The 20,708-nt window shown below is 38.8% G+C and overlaps 1 protein-coding gene and 1 long non-coding RNA gene across 4 annotated transcripts in view; one reads left to right on the top strand and one right to left on the bottom strand.

The window, feature by feature from the left end:
• The window catches only part of LOC139081745 (uncharacterized), a 65,533-nt gene extending 58,869 nt beyond the window's left edge, over nt 1-6,664 (top strand). For both annotated transcript variants that reach the window (XR_011536970.1, XR_011536969.1), the window contains one exon: nt 4,572-6,664. This is a non-coding gene — a long non-coding RNA (uncharacterized lncRNA). The remainder of the gene's footprint in view (nt 1-4,571) is intronic.
• Nucleotides 6,665-9,932: 3,268 nt separating this feature from the next.
• On the bottom strand, nt 9,933-18,419 carry LOC103560980 (T-cell surface glycoprotein CD1a-like). 2 transcript variants are annotated; one of them, XM_070608487.1, is made up of 6 exons: nt 18,221-18,419; nt 13,378-13,644; nt 12,404-12,682; nt 11,908-12,186; nt 11,484-11,574; nt 9,933-11,313 (listed from the first exon to the last, which is right to left on the bottom strand). In XM_070608487.1, exons 2-6 carry the CDS (start codon nt 13,463-13,465, stop codon nt 11,271-11,273), a joined length of 780 nt encoding a protein of 259 aa, XP_070464588.1. In that variant the 5' UTR covers nt 13,466-13,644; nt 18,221-18,419; the 3' UTR covers nt 9,933-11,270. The 2 variants fall into 2 exon arrangements, with proteins under 2 accessions (XP_070464588.1, XP_008533586.1); XM_008535364.2 differs by lacking the exon at nt 18,221-18,419 and adding an exon at nt 13,980-14,331.
• Nucleotides 18,420-20,708: the final 2,289 nt, after the last annotated feature.

Below are 20,708 nucleotides of genomic sequence, written 5' to 3' on the forward strand. Positions count from 1 at the left end.
CAATTTGTGTTTCGGATACCTAGGAAATAACAGAGCTGGTGAAGACGAATTGAACTGAGCATGTGTACAAGCCACGTGAATTCAAAGTTAGTTTCTTCACAGGTCTCCTTCTTGACCATTAAGCCACCTCAAAATAATGTAGAAGAGGAACTAAATTTGGGGCATCTCATTTAGGCTGCATACCTAGTCTAGACTGAAAGCCAAGTAAAAAACTGGTGCTAATTGTTTTTCTGCCTAATGTTTTAAAATAATCCATTTCTAAGAGCTCTCTGATTCCTTTAACAGAATCTTTGCCTCACCCATTGCTGCTGAGGCAGCCTAGTTGAAGGTCAGTGCTTATAGAATGGCATGCACATTGCTTAGGATTTGCTTTGGTCTTGTGGCCTGTGTTTTCAATAGCAGATTTATTTGTGAGGCCTGTGCATTTATTTAAGGCCTAGCAAATAAATCTCTTCTTCCATAAGAACACACTCTTGCTCTAGCAGATGCTGTGGTCAGCCACCAAGATAGGCCCTTCAAGACAAATAGGCTCATTCACTCAGCTTAGGAGTGTACTGGCTGCTGACTGCTCACAGACAGGTCTCCAGGAATTGTCTCCAGTGAAAGAGAGATGCTTTGTGCCAGGGAATGCTCCTTCCCTGGGGAGAGCACACATCAAATGTGGGAGTAAAAAGGTAATGCCCCACTACTTGTTGTAGCGAATCTTTGAAGGGCCATCCTAGCTCCAGAATAGTCTATGAACTTGATTAAATCCTCAACTGCGTCACAGTTCAACTTCTCCCTCTGCTCAGCCCTGCTTCCCTCTCTCTTTTACAGGTGTTGTTCCTGGGAGCATCCCTAATGAATGTTCCACATGCAGATGTCCATCTGAGTCTGTTTCCTCAGAAATTGACATAAGACACTCATTTATATAAAAACAGCCACTTGATTTGGACAAAGCCATCGTGAGCAGCTGTAATCTGTCACAGTGAAAACCTCAAATAAACAACAGGTGCAAAATCTTACAGCTGTCTGGCCAGGCTACAGCAGGAAAGCGGCCTCTGCACAACATAGAAAAATCTCTCATGTTGAACCATAGAGGCCACTGCACACCACCAAAGTCAAAACTGATGTGGTCATGCCCTAATTTCTAAAGCCAAAGGCCATTTGCACTGAGATAACATGATAACATGAGATAATGATAGAGATAACATGGGTGTCATTGTCAAAAATTTGATTTAGTTTAACAAAAAATAAATAATCCATATAGGTCATTGCAATGAGAAAACCCAAGAGCTACAGGCCAACATTTCTTGAACCAAAGCTGTCAACCTTTAATCGATATTCGGGCAACAACCTGGACTCGTTGGGATCAAGTTTGGCTGCAAGTGACAAAAATTTGAATTTCTCTGTCTTGTGAAGAGACTGGAAGTAGGCAATTCAGGGTTGTTCTAGTATTTCATTGGTCAGGGACTTGGTTCCCAGTTTCCTTTTTGGTTTTGGGGGTTGTCTGTATTTTTTGTTTTGTCGTGGTCTTTACTATGCTTGCTCTTCATTCCGAAGATCATCCCATAGTCTGAGATGGTTGCCAGAGGTCCTTCTGTCAAACTCACTTTTTATACAGCAATAAGGAGAAAGGAGGAAGCTGAACACACCCACCTCCCACTGCTTCAGACCCACTTTGCAGAAGTCGTACACCGCATTGGTCAACTGCAGTCACATAACCACAACTAGCCAAAAAGGTGCCTAAGAGATATAGCTTTTATTCTGCCCAGCTAATAATTGGTGGATTGATTTACTCCAGAGGAAGTGGAAAATATATTCTGGGAGACAATCAGTGGTATAGCTCCATTTGGCAATTCATCTATCCATTTAGGTACATCAGTGCATTGCTGGCAACCAGTTTCACTTGAATAGGTATCCTGGAAATAACATTGTTCAAAGCTCAAAGCCCATAGGTGCTTATCTCAGGACACTTTATATGAAAATTAGTGCTCATGCTTATTTTAAGTGTTTTCCTGTCAAAAGTCATATCTGACATTCTCTCTGGGGTAGACTTGGTTATGCACTGGGGATGGAAGTAGTGGTGGGTAGGCCAAGAAGTGCTTATGTCTTAGGACAGAATCAAAATTATATCTCAAGAGGAATCCTGGTACTCTCTAAGGGTTTTATTAGCCTCTTCTGAGCCAACCTGAGATCCAAGCAACAGTTCTTGAGTAGATCTCCAAAACCACAAGCAATTTCCAGTTTCCAATTCCACCCACAGCTCAACTGGTTATTAAAGTTACTGCTCTGCGTTTAACAGATAGTATAAAACTGTGGTACATAAGATATATGTTAAAGCACATAATCTAAAAGTCACTGCTTCTCAAAAATAATTATATTAGTTCAACATAAACAATATTTATGGGAGACCTAGAGTCTGTTCATTCCTATAGATAATGTAAAATCTCCCCTTGAGTTTGCCAGAACATCAGAGAGCTGCACACAGGACCAGATCGTGCCGTGTTGTGTAGTTATTTTTACCCATTTGTTACTAATATAATCACCTTTCCTTAAGAGACTTAAAACAAACAGTGCTGTGAACCTAGTGAAATTTACTGAATGAACTTTCATGAGAATGTTGTTCACTGAACCAAATAGTTTCTTCTTTATGAGAACTGATGCGAAAAATTTCTTTGTGGCCTCAGGATCAGGAATAGATACACTTTTCCTGAACCACTTATTTGTCTATGTCATCTAGACACTGTGAATATGTAACTAATCCTGTCTTAACCCTCTTACATTCCTCTAATAATTTGCAACCCACATATAGCCCGTGTATAGGATATCATGACACTTTTTAAAATTTACTCCATTCTTGGCTTCATCATTTTTTACCTGCCATATATTCGCTTGGATTCAATCCTATATTATTATTGCTATATTTTTAATATTATGTGCTTGTTTCTGTATGTAATTTTCAATTATTTTTAGAGCTAAAAAGTTATTGTGAATTTCGGCATGGGTTTGTAAGCTGCTTGATGATTTGGGAAACTCCTAATTTTCTAGCAACAATTAGGGTGCTGAAACTTTGTTTTAATCTCTACTGTTACCCAGTGGTAAAATATAGACGTTTATCCCTATCGGCACACTTTGATGATTATCAAACTCCTGACATTTGCAACCAGCAGGCCTTGATACTGCAGGCATTTTGACTCTGTGCTTACAAATTAAAGTATTTTATATAGCATTATATATTTTTATGATTTTTCTCTGAGACGGTACTTCTGAGGTGCAACGCCTTATCTCAATTCAATCTCTTGCTTCTATAGAGCATAATTAAAAACATTTTCCAATTTTTGCTTTGTTGTGTTGTGTTCTGCCTTTGGAATCTTAAGTACAGATTGTTGAGTTAGTCATTCTCCTCCATGTACAGGCTCATGGATATCATTTTATCTGAGCACCCCTCCTCTGCAAACTGTTTGGTTTATTTTTTTATCCCTATTTCCTTTTCATTACCTCCTTCTAATGTGTTATCCTTCTGTTTCTATGTGTTCTTATAAAGTATGGTGATGTTTGATGTGTACAATTTTAATTTCCATAAAAGGTTATACTATGCTTCTTTTATTAATGTATTTCATTCAGCACTCTTTTTTTTTTTTTTTGAGGAAGATTAGCCCTGAGCTAACTACTGCCAATCCTCCTCTTTTTGCTGAGGAAGACTGGCCCTGAGCTAACGTCTGTGCCCATCTTCCTCTACTTTATACGTGGGATGCCTACCACAACATGGCATGCGAAGCTGTGCCTTGTCTGCACCTGGAATCCAAACCGGGGAACCTCGGGCCACTGAAGCAGAACGTTCACACTTAACCACTGCGCCACCTGGCCAGCCCCCTATTCAGCACTCTTTTAAAGACCTTCCATATTATTCTGTGTCTACTTGCTTGTTTCTGCCTGCTGTACAGAATTCCATAGTGGGCATCTACTACATTTGCTTATGTATTCTGATAAGGATGAACATCTGGCATGCTTCTAAAACCTCACTACCGCAAACACACTGTGATAAACATCTTTATATATGTTCTCTCTGGAGCGGGGTAAATGTTTTCTGTTGTGTGTATTTAGAAGTAAGAAAGTGGGGTCAACATGTACATCACTAGACAAGATACTGCCACAAAATCTTAAGAATTACTTCACCACCAACAATGCATGGGGATTGCCCCCCATCCCACATCCCTGCAAACACAGGGCTGCTGTAGCTTTCTGATTTTGCCACTTTGGTGGGGTAAAATGTGATCCTGTCTTAATTTGCATTTCTCTAATTACGAACGAATTTGAGTAAAACTTTCATTTCAACAAAAGCTATTATAGGTATGCTTCATTTATTAATGCATTTCATTCAGCACTCATTTAAACCTTTCCCTATTACTCTGTGTATATACGTATAAAATATGTATCCACATTTTACTTTTAGAATTTCAAATACTTCTCTCATTTTTTCACTCATTTTCTACAGTGTATACTTTATTGAAGAGGAAGCCTTAATTTTATAAAGCAAAATTCAGCAATATTTACTTTTAGTTTAACTTAATTTTATTATTCTTTTTCAGCAAAACCCATCGGTTTTATGGTTTGTGGTTCAGAAGCAACAATATGCAAAACAGTGGAATAGTCTATGCTGCCCTGCACCTGAATAAGCCTTCTCTTGTCCTGCAAGAGCTGAAGAACCCAGAATCCTTGTGCCTGCGGGAACTGACTAAATGTTAGAGCACCCTGGGAGGGGCCAAGCCCGTCAGGGTCAAGGCAAGTAGTGAGGGGCGCGATCACCCTCAGGGGCCCACTGTGTAACCAGAGCTGTGTACATGTATGCAGGGTGTGGAGAATGACCCACCATGGGCCATTTCCCCTCAAGGCTCTGGAGTTTCCAATTTGGGAATTTAGTTAAAGAAGTAATTCCCCACTAATTGGTTATAAAGCTATTCTGCTACATTATATGTTACTAACTTTGTAGTATTATCTTTTGCATTTAGGAATTTATTCCTTTCTGAATAAAACTTTGCTTGTGTCTTTCAAAAATGATTTAAATATTTTTAGTCATTTGTTCTTCCATATAATATAAAAAATATGTTTACTAAAGATCTTCACAATCCAGCTGGAATTTTAATTAGGTTTTTATTGAAGATATACTATATTTTTTCGTTATAATTTTTATGATAATAGCTCTTTCCATACAACTCTAATTATCAGAAACACTCTTCCGAATTTTAAAAGTTTCTAGGATTTGTCTGTAGAATTCTTGTATATCCTTTCTTTAGCTAAATTTTAGCTATTTTATAGACTTTGTTCCTGTTATTAATGGTATCTTATTTTCTTTTGTTTGTTGCTTTTGTAAAAGAGGGCTATGAACTTTTTAATATTTAGTTTGTTCTTGATATCTTGCTAATTTTTCATTGTAGTTCAAAGGTTTGTTTCTTATTTTATTCATTTTCTAGGTAGAAATCATTTCATCTGAAAAAAATACCTATTCCCTTGAAATCCTTATAGTTTTTATCTATATGTTAAATTCATAACTAGATAAGTTATGAGTTCTTTTGCTATTCTCCATATTTTGATGATTTTTTATTTTCTTGTATACAATCATAAAATTTCCAAATATGATCATTTTTTCCTTAATATCTATTTTCACACCTCTTTATTTTTCTGGGCTTACTGGATTGACTAGCACTTTTAGTTTTCTGGTGAAGAGCGATGACTGTTGTAGAGAGACATCTTGTTCTTGATTTTCCCTGGATGCTTTAAAGCTTCAAAATCAATATATGTCATGTAGGTTGTTTGTAGCTACATTTGACCAGACAGTGTGAGTTTCCTTCTATTCTGACTTGGTAATGTTTTATCAGAATGGACATTTAAATACATCAAATAATTTTTCTGTAACTCTGGAGATGATTACACGGTTTTAATCTCTAATCTGTCGAAGTAAGTGATTCAATTAAGAAATGTTTAATGGTAAACAATCTTTGCATTTTCTGGATAAATCTCACGTAATCTGGTGCTGGTTTTTGTTTGTAAATATTTTATTTGAGTCTATATACATTATTTCTGAGTATATCTGCATAAATTAAACTACCTAATAATTACTATTTTAATATTTGTTTTAATTTTTTCTGGAGGAATTTTTGTTGGTTGGATGTCATGAAAATTTTGCCTCATAAAGTTAGTTGAGATTCTTTTCCATCTTTTTCTCTACCCGAAACGAGGTATGTGAAATTTGATTATCTGCTGCTCCATGTACTCTGGACCTATGATCTTGAACAATTAGTAACTTTGACTACTTCTTCATTTTCCTTAACAATTATTCATATGTTCAGATTTTCTCTCTGTTCTAGAATTTTTTTAATGAAGCTTTATCTAAAACAAATGTGTTCATATTAATTATATACAGCATTTTCTTATTTTAATTTGTATGTTGCTTATCTGCAATGTATCTGCTTGTCTAAGAATATTACTTTTTGATCAGTTCTGTGAGATTTAAATATTTTTATTAATTTTCTCAAAAAACCACCCTTTAGTGATGTCAATCACCTTCATCAATTTTTTGTTTTGCTTTTTATTTTAACTTTCAGTGTTTTTATTTTCTATCTTCTAATTTTTTACTGATTGTATTGTTCTTTTTCTAGCTTCTTCAATTAAAATCTCAGCTCGTGTGTTTCTAGTCTGTCTTGTTTAAAAATAAATGTTTTCATGCTATAAATTCCCCTACATTTTATTTAGAATTAGTTATATACCAGAAAAATAGAATATGTGCTCACCTACGTAAATGATGCATGATAATAAGATGGCAAAAACTAATGCTAGTGACCATTGTTTAAAAATCTCAGAATAGTTAAAATAAAATGAAAGTAGAAAGTAGAAGTGTGTGAGTGCAGATATGCACTTTGTTCACAGTCCAGGTCTGCTTCCCATTTTAAATACTGAGGTATGAATTTACAGGTCTCCACAGAAAATTGAACAAGGCGGAAATAAATCAGTTCTGAAACTGATGGACCGCATCAATGATCAAATTCACCAATGAATGTTTCTGCCCCCAAAGTAACATCACAGAGAACAAGAACTTCAAAGTAAAAACGGCTAATAATAATTTTCTTGATACGTGATATAGATTTTTTCCCCTTTACTTCTGCTAAAATTCCCCATAATCTCTTACTCCTGCCTGTGATAAAAAAATATGTAGATGTGGCCAGGTGTCTTTTAAGAAGAAATTTCACTTCCCTGGTTTTTTACTGAAATTTTGCATCCCTGCACTCAAAATTCTCTTTTAATTCTTTTTTCTAGAAGCGAGAAATTTCCTATAAATTTCCAACTTGCTATAGACTTTATCAGTTAAACCTTTTCTAATGTGTGAATAAGAAAAATATTTTCTTAAAAATCGCTATGAGCAATAAAAATAAGAAATTCATAATTAAATGATTATAAACAGTAAACAAATATTTACAAATGTTATGATGCAAGGACGTATTAAATCTACTCTCATTTACAAAGCTGACTATAGACATCTGGTCAAATGTTTGCATTTCCTTGAAAAAAAATCTTTTGGATGCCATTAAAAAGTTTAGAACAAAATTAAAATCTAATTAGTAAATTAGAAAAACATAAAATATTAAGTTACATTCTGTAACTATTCAACAAAATTTTACTTTTTAAAAAATGCCATCTTTCTACTTGATCAAGTTACTTTTATATCCACTGACAGGAGAAGGGACACAGGTGGGTGGGTGCCTTACCCAGCACTTTACATGTTCTCACAAATGGAGAGGCTTTGTCATTAATCTACTTACCCACTTCACTGCACTGACTACTAACTCTGACAATACAGCTGACTGCTTCCAATTGCGAAATCTCAGGAGGCTTATGTTTCAGCTTCTATTTTCTTCCAAGACCACTTACAAAACTGCCTGACATTTTCTACTAGGATCCATATCCTCTCTTGAGGAGATTCGTGGGAGCGGAAACTTCTGTCCCCTAAATGTAAACCCACTGTGGCTGAGCAGAGTTTGTTTTGGAAACCAACAGGAATCCATACTAGGAAAGGGGGAAGCTCTATTTTTATCCTATGTTGAGGTTGTGTAACCTACTAATAGGGAAAGGAAGGAATGATTGTCAGAGATTTTGTGGAGAATAACTTGGTAAATGTTGAAGTTTGAGTCTGGGTGATTAAATAAAGACATCAAAAAAGGAATGAGCTTGGAGGAAGAGATTATTCATTATATTTTAAATACCTGGAGACACAGCTGCTTCTTATTTGTTTTGGAATAAATTACAGTGAATCAGTTTACTGTACAAATAGGAAACACTGAATGTATGATGAATGAATGAACAAACTTATCGTGTCAGGTTGAAATTCATGGAAACCGTCTTGCATTTTGATTATTTAACTGTCATCGCCATGGCATTATATGGTTTATACCCCATTCCATAACAGACAGGACAAGAGAGAGCATCTCTTTCCCCTACATTCAAACAAGAATCAGGTTTCATATAAACTGTGCCACCTTAGAGCAGGTGCCTAGCCCGGAGCCATCACTCTAAGCCAGGATAAGTGGGATCTGTATCATGATATGGCTTAAATTAGAGGTTAACTGTGCATCCTTTAGCCTATTCAGTTGTCAAGGATGCTGTCACATGATTGCCTTAGGCTGATCAGAGCCTGGGACTACAGAGGATGATGCAGTCGACCAACCAAAATCACATGGGAGATATGCAAGGGTGGCAGTGTAGATTGGAGCCTAGAGAAGCAACCAACCAGTCTAATCCAGGTAGGAAGACTGCACAGTCTACTGTTTGCTCTCCTCCGTCCCACATTTTTCACCTTTCCCGCTCTTCCATCTCAACTTTATTTTCCCAAAATTGCCACATGTGCAACTGCTGCCACCTGCACTTGATCCCTCTGGATGTTCTCCTTGCCCTCGGTTCCCATTATCAGCTCCCTAAACAAACTAGAGTGAAGTCCCTTTCCCCCAGTTTAACCTAAATAAGTTGCTGTACTAAGGAACTAAGATAGAAACCACAAACCATGAAAACAGTAAACTGTAGAATCAAATGAGGAAGGTAAAATTTCAAGGTCAAAAGATAGTGATGATCTTTCTCTTCCCCCTACTTTATATGCAATATGTTCCTGCTGCATAGTAAGTGCTGAAGGATTATTTGTTGAATTAATTAATGAATCTAAAGTAATTGAAGTCTAGCCATGGATATCTCAACTCACTGCCTTTAGGGGTCATTAGTCACAAAGATTTGGTCTTCGTTATTCATGAATTCTGTATTTGTGATTAGCCTACCTGTTAAAATGTATTTGTAACTCTCAAATAATTACTCACAACACTTTCACATCGTTGATAGACATGAGCAGAGTGCTCGAAATTTGTCACTCTCCTCATACATTTCCAGCTGAGGTCGAACAAGGTGGTGCTTTGTCTTCTTGTTTCTGCTCTCATGCTGTAAACAATTGTCCTTTTTACAGTCTGTTGAGTGACACATTTTCTGCATTTAGTGCTCTTAGTTGAGGGATATTTCTGTTTCAAATGGCTGTGAAGCATAGTGCTGAAGTGCTGTCTAGTGTTCCCAAGCACAAGAAGCCTGTGATAAACCTTATGGAGAAGATGCATGTGTAGATAAATTTTGCTCTCACATGAGTTGCAGTGCTGTGGGCCATAAATCTGGTGTTAATGAATCAACAACGCAGTAACTCTGGAAAAAGGAAGAGGAAATTCGCTGATCTGTATGTGGAGCTACTCCAGAAAGTGTTAAAGTAATATTTATAATGGTATAATGAAGCTATGGAAAGAAGGGAAAGGAGCTAGATTTGTGGATTCATGAGATGATGAGAATTTTATGTTTGTTTGTTTTAAAAATATGGTGGACAGCACACCTATGTGGCTGAAAGTAAAATAAATTTACCATCACATTACACAGGATGAGGAAAATAAACACTTCTTGGTTCGTGTTTTATTATAAAGGAATAATGCATATAATAAATATATTATTTGGAAATATTTATTAAATAAATTGTCTTTAAATAGAAATACACACAAAATAAGGCTATGTATTCATCAGTTGACACAAATGTTGTGACCAGAGGCTCACAGGAACATAACCCTGTATTTCTCACAGGAATGATGGCTCCATATTCACTAACACTGTGTTCCCAGTGACTTTAACACAACAGCCATGAATAATGAGAATGTACTGTATGTGGTCTCCTTGCATTGATTTCACTTCAATCCTGAGGATCAACTCTTGTTCTCTTTTCTTCACCATCTTCTTTTCTCTTCAGTAACACTCTTGCACTACCACCTCTCAGGCATCACCTATATCAGTGTTTCTCAAAATTTAATGAACTTATGAATCCCCTGCTGATGTTGATAAATGCAAATTATGATTCAGTAGGTCTGAGGTGAGCTCCAAGACAATATATTTCTAAAAAGTTCCCAGCTGACAACGCTGCTACGTGTCCCTGAACCACACTGAATAGCAAGGGCCTAAATCCTGCCTTCCTCATTTTGTTCAGAATATTTGGAGAAATATTTTCACTCCAATATGTCCCTATAGTTCAATAATAAGAACAGTCAGAGGCAACACTGTATTTCTCCTCAGGGACTCAGAGAAGTCACTAAGGAACTAGGAAAGTGTGAAGATTTTGGCCAAGTGAGGAGACTTTAACAAGAGCACCAAAAGTCTCAACAACTACAAACTTGTCAGGAAAGAAGAGAATAAGAAAAGATCATAAATTTGGGATAAATTCAACATAGATTTTTTTATTGTGCATATATTATATGCAGGTAATATTCTTTGGCAAGGTTGCACATATTAAAAAGACGTGGACTTGCTCTCAAAAAGTTTAAAAATTATAAGGGGAAAAAGTTTCTAAATAGCTGCAACAAAGGGCAGGAAGTAAGGAGTAAATTTGGCAAAGTACAGTTCAACTTCGCTGGGAGTTCAGACAAAGTGGAGACAGCTTCCACTCATAAGTCAGAGAAGACCCTCTGGAGGAAGTGACATCTGAAATAGACTTGATGACTCATTAATATTTGAATATGTGGAGTTTGCTAAGACCTTATCCATTCAGAGTTATAATTTGAGTTTTAAATTCCTAGAATCCAAGTCAGAACAACAAATCCTGTAAAATTAAATTTAGCTTGTATTCACAATGGATCATTAAGCAAAATAAACAACAACAAAAAATGTTGTACAAGAAGAGTTGAAAGGACTTCATCACCATGTTGGGTTTAGATATGTCCTGGGCTGCAGGGATCTCAGTCCAAAGGGAGAAGAGTTCTTTGAAGTTGATGGCGTATCCTAATAAGAACAGAGACGGAAATCACTCTGCGTGAGCTGGAGGTGAGAAGTAAGGAGTAAGAAGGGAAGGGACTGAGAGGAGGAGAACTGAAGAGAGAGAACACAAAAAAGATGGGAAGACAAGTGGGGAGTGGGGAAAAGAGCAGGAAGGATGGATACAAAGAACTCACCAGCGCTTCCTAAGCCAAAATGCAAGACCTGTCAGAAGCACCAGGGCCACTATTACTGCCAAGAAGATTAAGCCCGTGGAGATGTGATGCTCTGTGGATTTGGGTGCACACAAGAACGTCATTTCAAATCTACCCTCCCTTTTGCTGCATTTCCATGGCTTTCCTTTGTTCATTTGAATGTCTGCCTTACCAATCTCCTTTTCTTATTTCCTCTCTCATTCTTTTCAGAGATGAAAGCTTCATCTAACCCTCCACATCCTCCTACATCTGTACATCCCTCATTTTCCTTTTGTATATTTCTTGGATAACTTTTATTTCTTTTGGGTCTGAAGACCCTGGAATCCCAAAATTTTCTTCTGGATGTTCTGCTCTGCTTGTGGACCACCTATTCTCATTCCCGGCTTGGGCCCAAGTTCTTTCTTACCCCAGTAGAGGATCATGTCCTGGCCTCCTAGACTGCTGTGTCTCACCCGGCAAGACAGGCCAGCTGTCTCAATGGCTTTCACATCCAAGGACTTCCGAAGATACCATGTCCCATCAGCATTGGGCAAGATGTCACGTTGCTGAGTGCCTGGATGCTCCTGGTCACCCAGCATCCACATCACCCAAATAGGCTTTGGGTAGAAGCCAGAGACATGACAAAGCAGCATCAGATGGCCAGGATGAGGGCTGGGACCAGAGGACAGCCAGGCCTCTGGTTTTACTGCAGAGGACAGGAAAGATATTCACATGAACACTAAGACAGACTTACAGGTTCAAATCTTCACATCAGTTTAGACAGACATATCTTTCCCATCTCTAGGAACTTGTCACTCATTATTCCCTTCCCTCTTGACTCCTTCTTAGGAAGGTGGGAAGGGGATGATAGGAAAGTGTGATCTTACAATACAGAATTCTTGGAGGAAGGGTGCATGACTGACCTTGTCGCCCGAGATATGCCTTTCCTGCATCAAGAAGACCCAACAGGAAACGTGGGCAGGTGTCACTGAGGAGCCTGTCTATTGATTCCAGGATGACTATATCCCCGTTGAATAGTGTGGAGGCATGCTGAGCCCTGCTTCCACCAGTTGGAGATGGCCACCATGAATTGTTCTGGAAGATGAGGAAATCTGATCCTTGATAAGCAATCCGTAGGAAGCCTACTGAGCCTCTCCCAAAGTGCATCTCACAGCCTCCTACCATCTGTACCTCAAAGGGATCTGGAGAAAAGGGGTTGTGAATTAGAGGGAAGACAGAATAATGAAAAGAGTGGAAACAAAAGATAGTAGAAACAGAAGGGAGAAGTTTAGGAGATTTGAGGTTATGGAGCAAAGTTAGGTTTGATCAGAAGTTAAGTAAAACAGGAATTGTTGGTAGTTGGATATGAAGGAAGAGATGAATGACATGAGGAAGGGACAAATTGTTCAAAGAAGGCAACATGAATGGCCTGGGCAGAGAATAAGGTAGGACTCGGTGTGACAGAGTTAGCATTATAATAATTTAGGGTGAATGGAATCCAACCGGTTACAATGAATATATCAACAGAGATTCCTGAAGAGATGGAATAGGGGAGAAAATCATCCTTTAAGGAGTCAATCAAAGAGTGAGGAAGCTCCAAGTACCTGGTTGCAGGCGAGGGAAAGGGGTGGTCACAGGAGACCACTAATGGAAAGTAACAGGGGAAAAGCCTGCAGTCAATGAGAGAGGTGTTTGCAAGTAACAAAAGAATTGAAGCTTTTGAAGAATCAAGATCTCAATAGTCCCGGCCCAAAGTGTATAATTGCAATTTTATGATGAGGGGCGATAAGGTTCAGAGATAAATGCAGGCAGTTTCCTAGAGGAATAAGAAACTCATTGAAACACAAACACACCTCCCGCCAATATCCCCACGCCCCATGAAGGGAACTGAACTCACATGCAAGCTGCCATTCACTAGCAAGGTTGTGAAATGCCCAATGAATTCCAGTGACGGTGCCACGAAAAAAATTTTCCAATTCCATCATTTCCTCATTGCTGAAGTTGCCCTTGGACCAGGGCCACAGGAAAATGATACCGCCAGGGTTGGTCTTCCACCCGTGAACCTGCAACTCACCCAACCAACCTGAACCCAGAGTTTGTACCCAGGAACGGTTGTAAAAGGATGAGATCTGGATGATTTGGAAGGAGATGGGCTCCTGGAAATCTGTGGCAAAAGAACAGATAAAATGAGGACTAAATCAGGAATTGGAAAGGAGAGAGAATAGAGAAAGAAAGATGCCAGAGAGAGAAACTCAGAATCTGAAGGAAAGGGAAACCATAGTTATCTCAGCAGACATTTGCCTGCTCCAGGGCCCCACGCTTTATATTCAAACTTCAGAAGAGCATGAGACCTGGTCAGGGACACTCAGAATGGAACAAGGCTGACACTCTCCTTCTGCAGGTATATTCTTGGGAAAACCCACCACACACACACAAACAAACATACACTCACACAGAGAAACCCTCTTGCACCCAATGGGCATTTGCCAGAGTTCTTACCATCTTTATTGTCACCACCTGGGAGGAGAACTGCTAGCAATAGAAATTGCAGGAACAGCATTTCATTTGCCGATGTTCTTTCTTTCTTTCAGAAAAGTTGATCTTTGATTTCTGTTCTAAACAAACCTACCCCACAATGCCTATATTCTCACTTCCTTCTTCTTCCAACAGAAAAAGCTTTCCTTTCATCACCGCCTGCAACAAAGAAAATCTGCTCCTTCCCTAAACCCTGGGCCACCTATTTGGACTCTCATTTCCCCTCCAGTTCTGTGGACCGCCTACTCAGAACCTCATTTCCCCTTCAGTTCTGTGGACCGCCTACTCAGACTCATGGCCCCTCCAGTTCTGACTCTCCTCTCTGGTTTCCGGCTTCTCTCCTGTTTACCTCTCCCTAATTCAGTTGCTGTGAAACAATCTTTTATGGCATTGAAAAGTCACTTTACCTCTAGGGCCTTTTGATCTCACTCATACAATAAAAGCATAAAACTAAGTGGCTTCCCAGCACCCTACCTAATCTTCTCGTGCCCCTGCTCTTTTCTGTCACTCTGTCCTTCTCCTGCCCTTTTTTTTCTTTCTTTTTTTTTTTTTTTTTTTGAGGAAGATTAGCCCTGAGCTAACATCTACCATCAATCCTCCCCTTTTTTCTGAGGAAGACTGGCCCTGAGCTAATATCTGTTCCCATCTTCCTCTATTTTATGTGGGATGCCTGCCACAGCATGGCTTGACAAGCAGTGCATAGGTCCACACCCGGGATCCAAACCAGTGAACCCTGGGCTGTCAAAGCAGAACATGTGAACTTAACTATTGTGCCACTGAGCTGGTCCCCTTCTCTTGCTCTTTTGAATATTCCCCAAATATTTTCTTCCCCTCTCTCACCCCGACCCCACTTCATTCACATCTCTGACTTCTCATTGGTTGCCTTATTCGCTTTATCAGAATCCCTATGATTGCCCTGTGTAACAGAATAAATTATCACCAATTCTCCATTATTCATAGGGAAAAACCAGTAGCCATCACAGAGACAACAGGAACATTGAAACACAGAAAGAAAAAGCCCCTCACTTTAACTTGCATTGATATATGTTTGCTCACCAAATTGTCACTCAGCACCTGCTGGATCTAAGCATCTTGCTACAGTCATGACTATACAATGGTTGACAATGCGATCACTTTACTCAAGGAGCTTTTTTTCTACTTGGGAAGAAAAACAGTTAAATGAAGAACGATAAATCTTGGTGTGTTGCGTTTTCCTGTAATGTATAGACTAGACAAAAGCAATCGAGCTTGAAACAGTATTTTCTAAATTGGCAACCCTCAGAATCTTCACTTCAGTGGTTGGCTTGGGTGTTATGTCAATACTTCTATTGTGCTGGATCCCCAACATCTAACTGAGTGTCTGGCAAGTGGTAGGTACTCAAATGAGTATTTTTGAATGATTGGATGAATTCAGTTCAGACATCCAATTATTTTTTTAAATTATGGAGATCTTCAACAAAAAAAATTTTAAGATATTAGAAAGCGTTACTTGTATTCCTACTTGTTGAAATGAAAATCTTATACAGTTTTATTTAGGATGGAAGTACATGCTAAAAAACATGGTGTTTACACAGAGGGTGCTGCTCTGAATCTCTTATTACTTATAGTAAGGGAGCAGTGAAAACTTGTTGGAAGCAAAGTTAGTAGAGTATTCGGGAATTATTTATCCAAGATTCCTTTCTCATTGGTTCTGCTTGAATGTTTTGTGCTTATCTTATCATGATCTGGTCTCTGTGTACACGCCAACCTTCCTCTTTCATGGAGTTTATAACTGTTTAAAGGCTCTTAAATATTTATTTGCACTTTGTATCATCTGGATAAATGTATTTGGGCTGTTTATTTTGTTATTTCTTGGTTTACAAGTAAACAGAAATTATCTCAGCCTAATTTCAGGAAGATGATAATTTTTTGGAAAGTTAAGGTTAGAACATAGAAAGAACTTCACTTCCATACTTACAATCTTAAAAAGCTGGATAATCAAAATCACAACCTTTCTTGAATCCATCAAAGAGCTGAACTATTAAGGGACACAACCCAGAATCTAAGGAAAAACAGACTCCTTCAAGAAAATTTGGGATGCAAATCCTTGCTGACTTGGGACAGATGCCAGATGCTATACAAGCCAGTAAGAATAATTCAGCTAAAATTATTAACAAATTACTGAAGGCTAACATGAGTTATAGTACCCCTGAGAGTCTCAGAGACAGGAAATTTACTTATATCTCCAGGCTTTTTTCCATAGACCTCACCAGGGGCTCCTGAAACATTGGAGTCAAGCATGTAGACCAGAGAAATCTTTTCTTTTGGTGCAAGTGATACCAAACTTTTTAATCTCAAGTTTGTGTGCCCAATGTGCAGTAAACCAATCACTGAGCCATTGGTGCTTGGAGATGGAGAAAGGTTTTACTTGAATATGCCAAAATGAGAAAGTGGGAGGATGAATTCTCTCAAATACGCCTTATCAAGAGAAGAACGTAGAGAGGTATGATAGAGTTAAGGGGCTTGTCAGGAGTAGTTTTGGAGAAACAAAAGGCATCAACATTCTTTCGCTCCAGAAAAGGCTTTAGGCAATCTGACTTCTGGACATCATTGGTATCTGGGGGCTGGTAATCCAGTCACCGCAACTTCTCTGAAGACATACTCTTGCTTCTGTAAAACAACTTCACGGCTCCTCTTGACCCCTGAGTCATCTCTCAGAGCATTGGTATTGGTCAACAAACAAGGAAACAGAAAGTCGACAAGATTCATCTATGTTTCTTCTGGGAACCAGATTGAAAGTCAATCATCTTCTTATTGAATATGTTCAGTAACCCTCAGGTACTCAGCTTCAAAAGCCTGAGGTATGAGACCAGCTACTTCATGAGAAAGGCAAGAAGTCCCAACCAGGTCCTCCCCTCTCTGCCACACAGAAAAGAACCCTTAATCTGGAGGGGAAGCACAGAAAGTCCTCTTGCCTTCAGGGCACAGGTGAAGACGCACTGAATCTGGGAGAAGGGGAAAAATGGGGAAGGGACAGTAAAATGTCCTGTCCTACACTGTTAGAGGTTCCTTACTGCTGAGAGAAAGGGAGGAACTCTTAAAGGCTCCATCACAAATCCTAAAAAACAAAGCACCTGCCTGAGAATGAGACTGAACCAGAGTAAAGATAATGCCCTTACTCCCTCTCCTAAGCAGGTTAGCAAGTATCAAGTCACAGGAGCCATCACTGCTGGAAGAGGAGCAAGAGTATGGAGATAATTCCTCTTGAGGAACAGCACAAAGGACGCACCCAAACCTGAGAGTGAAACAGACATTAAAGAAAAATCCTCTGGCCTAACTGCAGGGACCTACAACTAGAATATACAACTATGTACTGGGAGGCTTTGGGGAGAATAAGAAGGAAAAAAAAAAAAAACAATTGGCAACAGATGTTAGCTCAGGTGCCAATCTTTAAAAAAGAAAAACCCTCTGGCAAACAGCCCCTCCCTGCAAACAAAGTAATGCTGGAGGAATTTGAAGACCCTTGAAACAGCAATGAAACACAAACCCAGTTAACTCCTGACAAGATTGATTCAAACCCCACGCTCAACGCCTAGCAAAAGAAAAGGCACACCCACTTCCAGAACCCCCCGCAGAAATACTGTTTACCTCAATGTCTATTATTCTACACAAGATGTCTGAATTAGGACCAAAAATATTAAGCATACATGAAAACTAAGGGAAGTGAAGCCCACAGTCACCTAAGAGGATCTCCGTCTTCCTGAGGAGGAAGAAGAGGAGGATAGAGGGAGGAGGAAGAAGGTTGGAGAGAGAAATGGAAAGAGCCGCAAGTTTCTTCAGCTCAGCTCTGTGGGCAGTTAATCCTGACCAGGGATGCAGGAAGCAGCTGGTACTTGAGTAATTATCCCACTGTGGATCTAAAGCTTTCCCAGCCAGCCCCAATCCTGAGCACACACTAGGCTATAGTGGAAGAAGGACAAAATAAAGAAGAAAGGAAATAGGTTTTTGGGAGCTCAGGGATACTAAGAACTGGGAGAGTTGAGAAAAAGCAAAACTGAAGGCAAAAATCAAGAGATTAAATGGGGACAAGAGGAGGTGACCAGAAACAAGGATTTAGAAAAACAAAGACCTGGGAGAGAAGGAGATGGCTATACAGGTCACTGACAATCATGTTTTCTCAGACATAAGAAACCCCAGAAGAGAAAACTGGTATGAGTGAGACATACCTTGATTAGAACTCAATCAGGCAGAGTATCCCAGCCTTCCTAGGGGAGTCCAGCATTCTTCCTTGTGTCAGCAGAACTCCCTGGGTCCCTCTTCATTCGTTGGTGCTCAGGCCACAAGCTTTCTTATAGTCTTTCTAACAGCTCTTATTTATTCCTTCCCCAAACACCATCACAGCTATTGAATCCCTCCCTCTTCAGTAAAGCTCTCCTCAGAAACCGGATGTGAACTCCCCTCACACAGTCCCACACACTCATTTGACATCCCCCCTCACCATCAACAGAAACCTCAACTTCCCAGCTAAAGAAATCCTCTGCTTTTGTAACCATGTGCCTTTGACTAAGCTTCTCATTTTCCCTCATACTCTGCTTCATGTCTTTCTCTCACCTTTCTGGCTTCCAGAAGCTCTTCCTGCATCTGGTCTGTCTGCCTCCTGCTACTCACAGCAAATCTCCTGCAGTAAAATGAGCTTTGGTCTGAGGGTCAAGATGAATTCCTGGATGGCACACTCCTGGATGCAGTGAATTGGAGAAATCATATCAGCATTCTGGCCTCAGTTTCCTTATCTGTAAAAGAACTGAGTTGAAAGAACTGATTTTCTACTATCACTGTTGGTTCTGACATTCTGTGTGTATTACTTCTATGGGCTCCCATTCCCTCCCACCCATGTGTTCCTCTATTTCCCCTCTATGCTTCCCCCTCTTTACTCCTTACTCTTCCATGTCTTCACAGTTATTCTCCACTTGGGCTTCGTCTCAGCTGAAGACGACGTTCAGCGCTAAAGCTTCATTTTCTCATATGACCCTTGGGTTCCTGTATGTAAATACCTAAAACATAGTTATGGATTCTATTTCTGGCAAGATGGCACACTACATAACCTGAAAAGACAGATAATACAAACACACAGGAATGCAACATAAAAAAGTGTCTTTTAACTTTTCAAATGCAGAGCTGCATTCACAACAAAATAAGGGAAACTCTAGGGATCAAAAAAAATAAATGGAAACCCAGAGAAGCAAGCATGAAATGACACTTGGGCATAAGTGGTGTTATGTGGGTTCCCTGTAGGTTTGGCTATTGTAGTGGTTTGGATCAGGAGATAAGGCCTTAGTTCAGCCAAACAAGGAGAAAGATGAGGGTTCTTCTACACTCTCATCTAGTCCAAGAAAATATCCACCCGACGGTACATGGGAGGAAGCTTGTCTATCTGTGTATTCACTGAATGTTGGTTTGGTTTTTGTTTGTTTCTCCTTCTGAGAATTACTAATCACAAGTCTGAAACTGAAGTTGAAAATATTCTACTTGTGTGATCCTGGAACACATAATCCAATAGATTAAAATACAATGTGATTCCAACTTTATAATACCTCTGAAACACCTAGTGAAATTTAAAGCAAGTTAATCTGAAGAGAAGCACCCTCAACACAAGCTGCTAAGGATTCCCACCCATAAAGCCCTTCCTAATATGAAGTCACAATCCAAAATTAGAGAACGCAGAGAGAAATAATTCATCATGAAGGACAGTTGGCAGAAAAACAACCAATAAGTTAAACTCTCAAGAAATTACACTTAGAGAAAATTATATTTTAAAAGCTTAAAGACATAAGAAGCAATAATACCAGAAAAGAAAGAAACATGATCAAAAAATACTGGGCATATTTTTTAATAGCAACTTAACCCTTTGGTTATAAAGACTCTAATCATTGTAATTAAAAACTCAATGAGTGGATTAAGCAACAAATAGAGGAAGCAATTTAAAAGTATTTCTAAGTTGGAAGATCTGAAGAATTTCTTATAAGGCAATACAGAACTAAAGGGCTGTTGTTATGAAAAAAGAAGCTAAGAGATATGATGACTAAAATGAAATGTGATATAAGCCCAATAGGAATTTCATTAGGAGATAAAACACATAAGGAGAAGAGGAAATATTTGGAGAAATAATGGCTGAGAATTTTCCAAAAATAAGAAAACTACAAATCTTTAGATTCAGGAAAGACAAATGCTCCAAAGCAAATTAATCTTTATGGAAAATAACCTTCATTTTTCATAGAGAAGAAAGTAACTCAAATATTTAAGTAAATTAGAATATACATCAGTTTTAAGCAAAGTTCCTTTTTCTTAGATTTCAATGATTTCATAAGTAATAATTCCATCAATGTCTACTGAAGGGGAACAAAATTTCCACCCCATAATGTGTCTCTTTAAAATAAGCATTATTTTGGGGGCCAGCCTGGTGGCTCAGCGGTTAAGTGCACACACTCCACTTTGGCAGCACGGGGTTTGCCAGTTCGGATCCCAGTTACGGACATGGCACCGCTTGGCAAGCCATGCTGTGGTAGGCATCCCACATATAAAGTAGAGGAAGATGGGCACAGATGTTAGCTCAGGGCTAATCTTCCTCATAAACTAAATAAATAAATAAACAAATAAATTAATTAATTAAATAAGTATTATTTTTAAGAAACAAAAGACTCAGAAAATTTTTCCTGT

This window comes from Equus przewalskii, unplaced genomic scaffold, assembly GCF_037783145.1.
Source record: "Equus przewalskii isolate Varuska unplaced genomic scaffold, EquPr2 ChrUn-7, whole genome shotgun sequence".
In the NCBI taxonomy this organism is placed as follows: domain Eukaryota; kingdom Metazoa; phylum Chordata; class Mammalia; order Perissodactyla; family Equidae; genus Equus; species Equus przewalskii.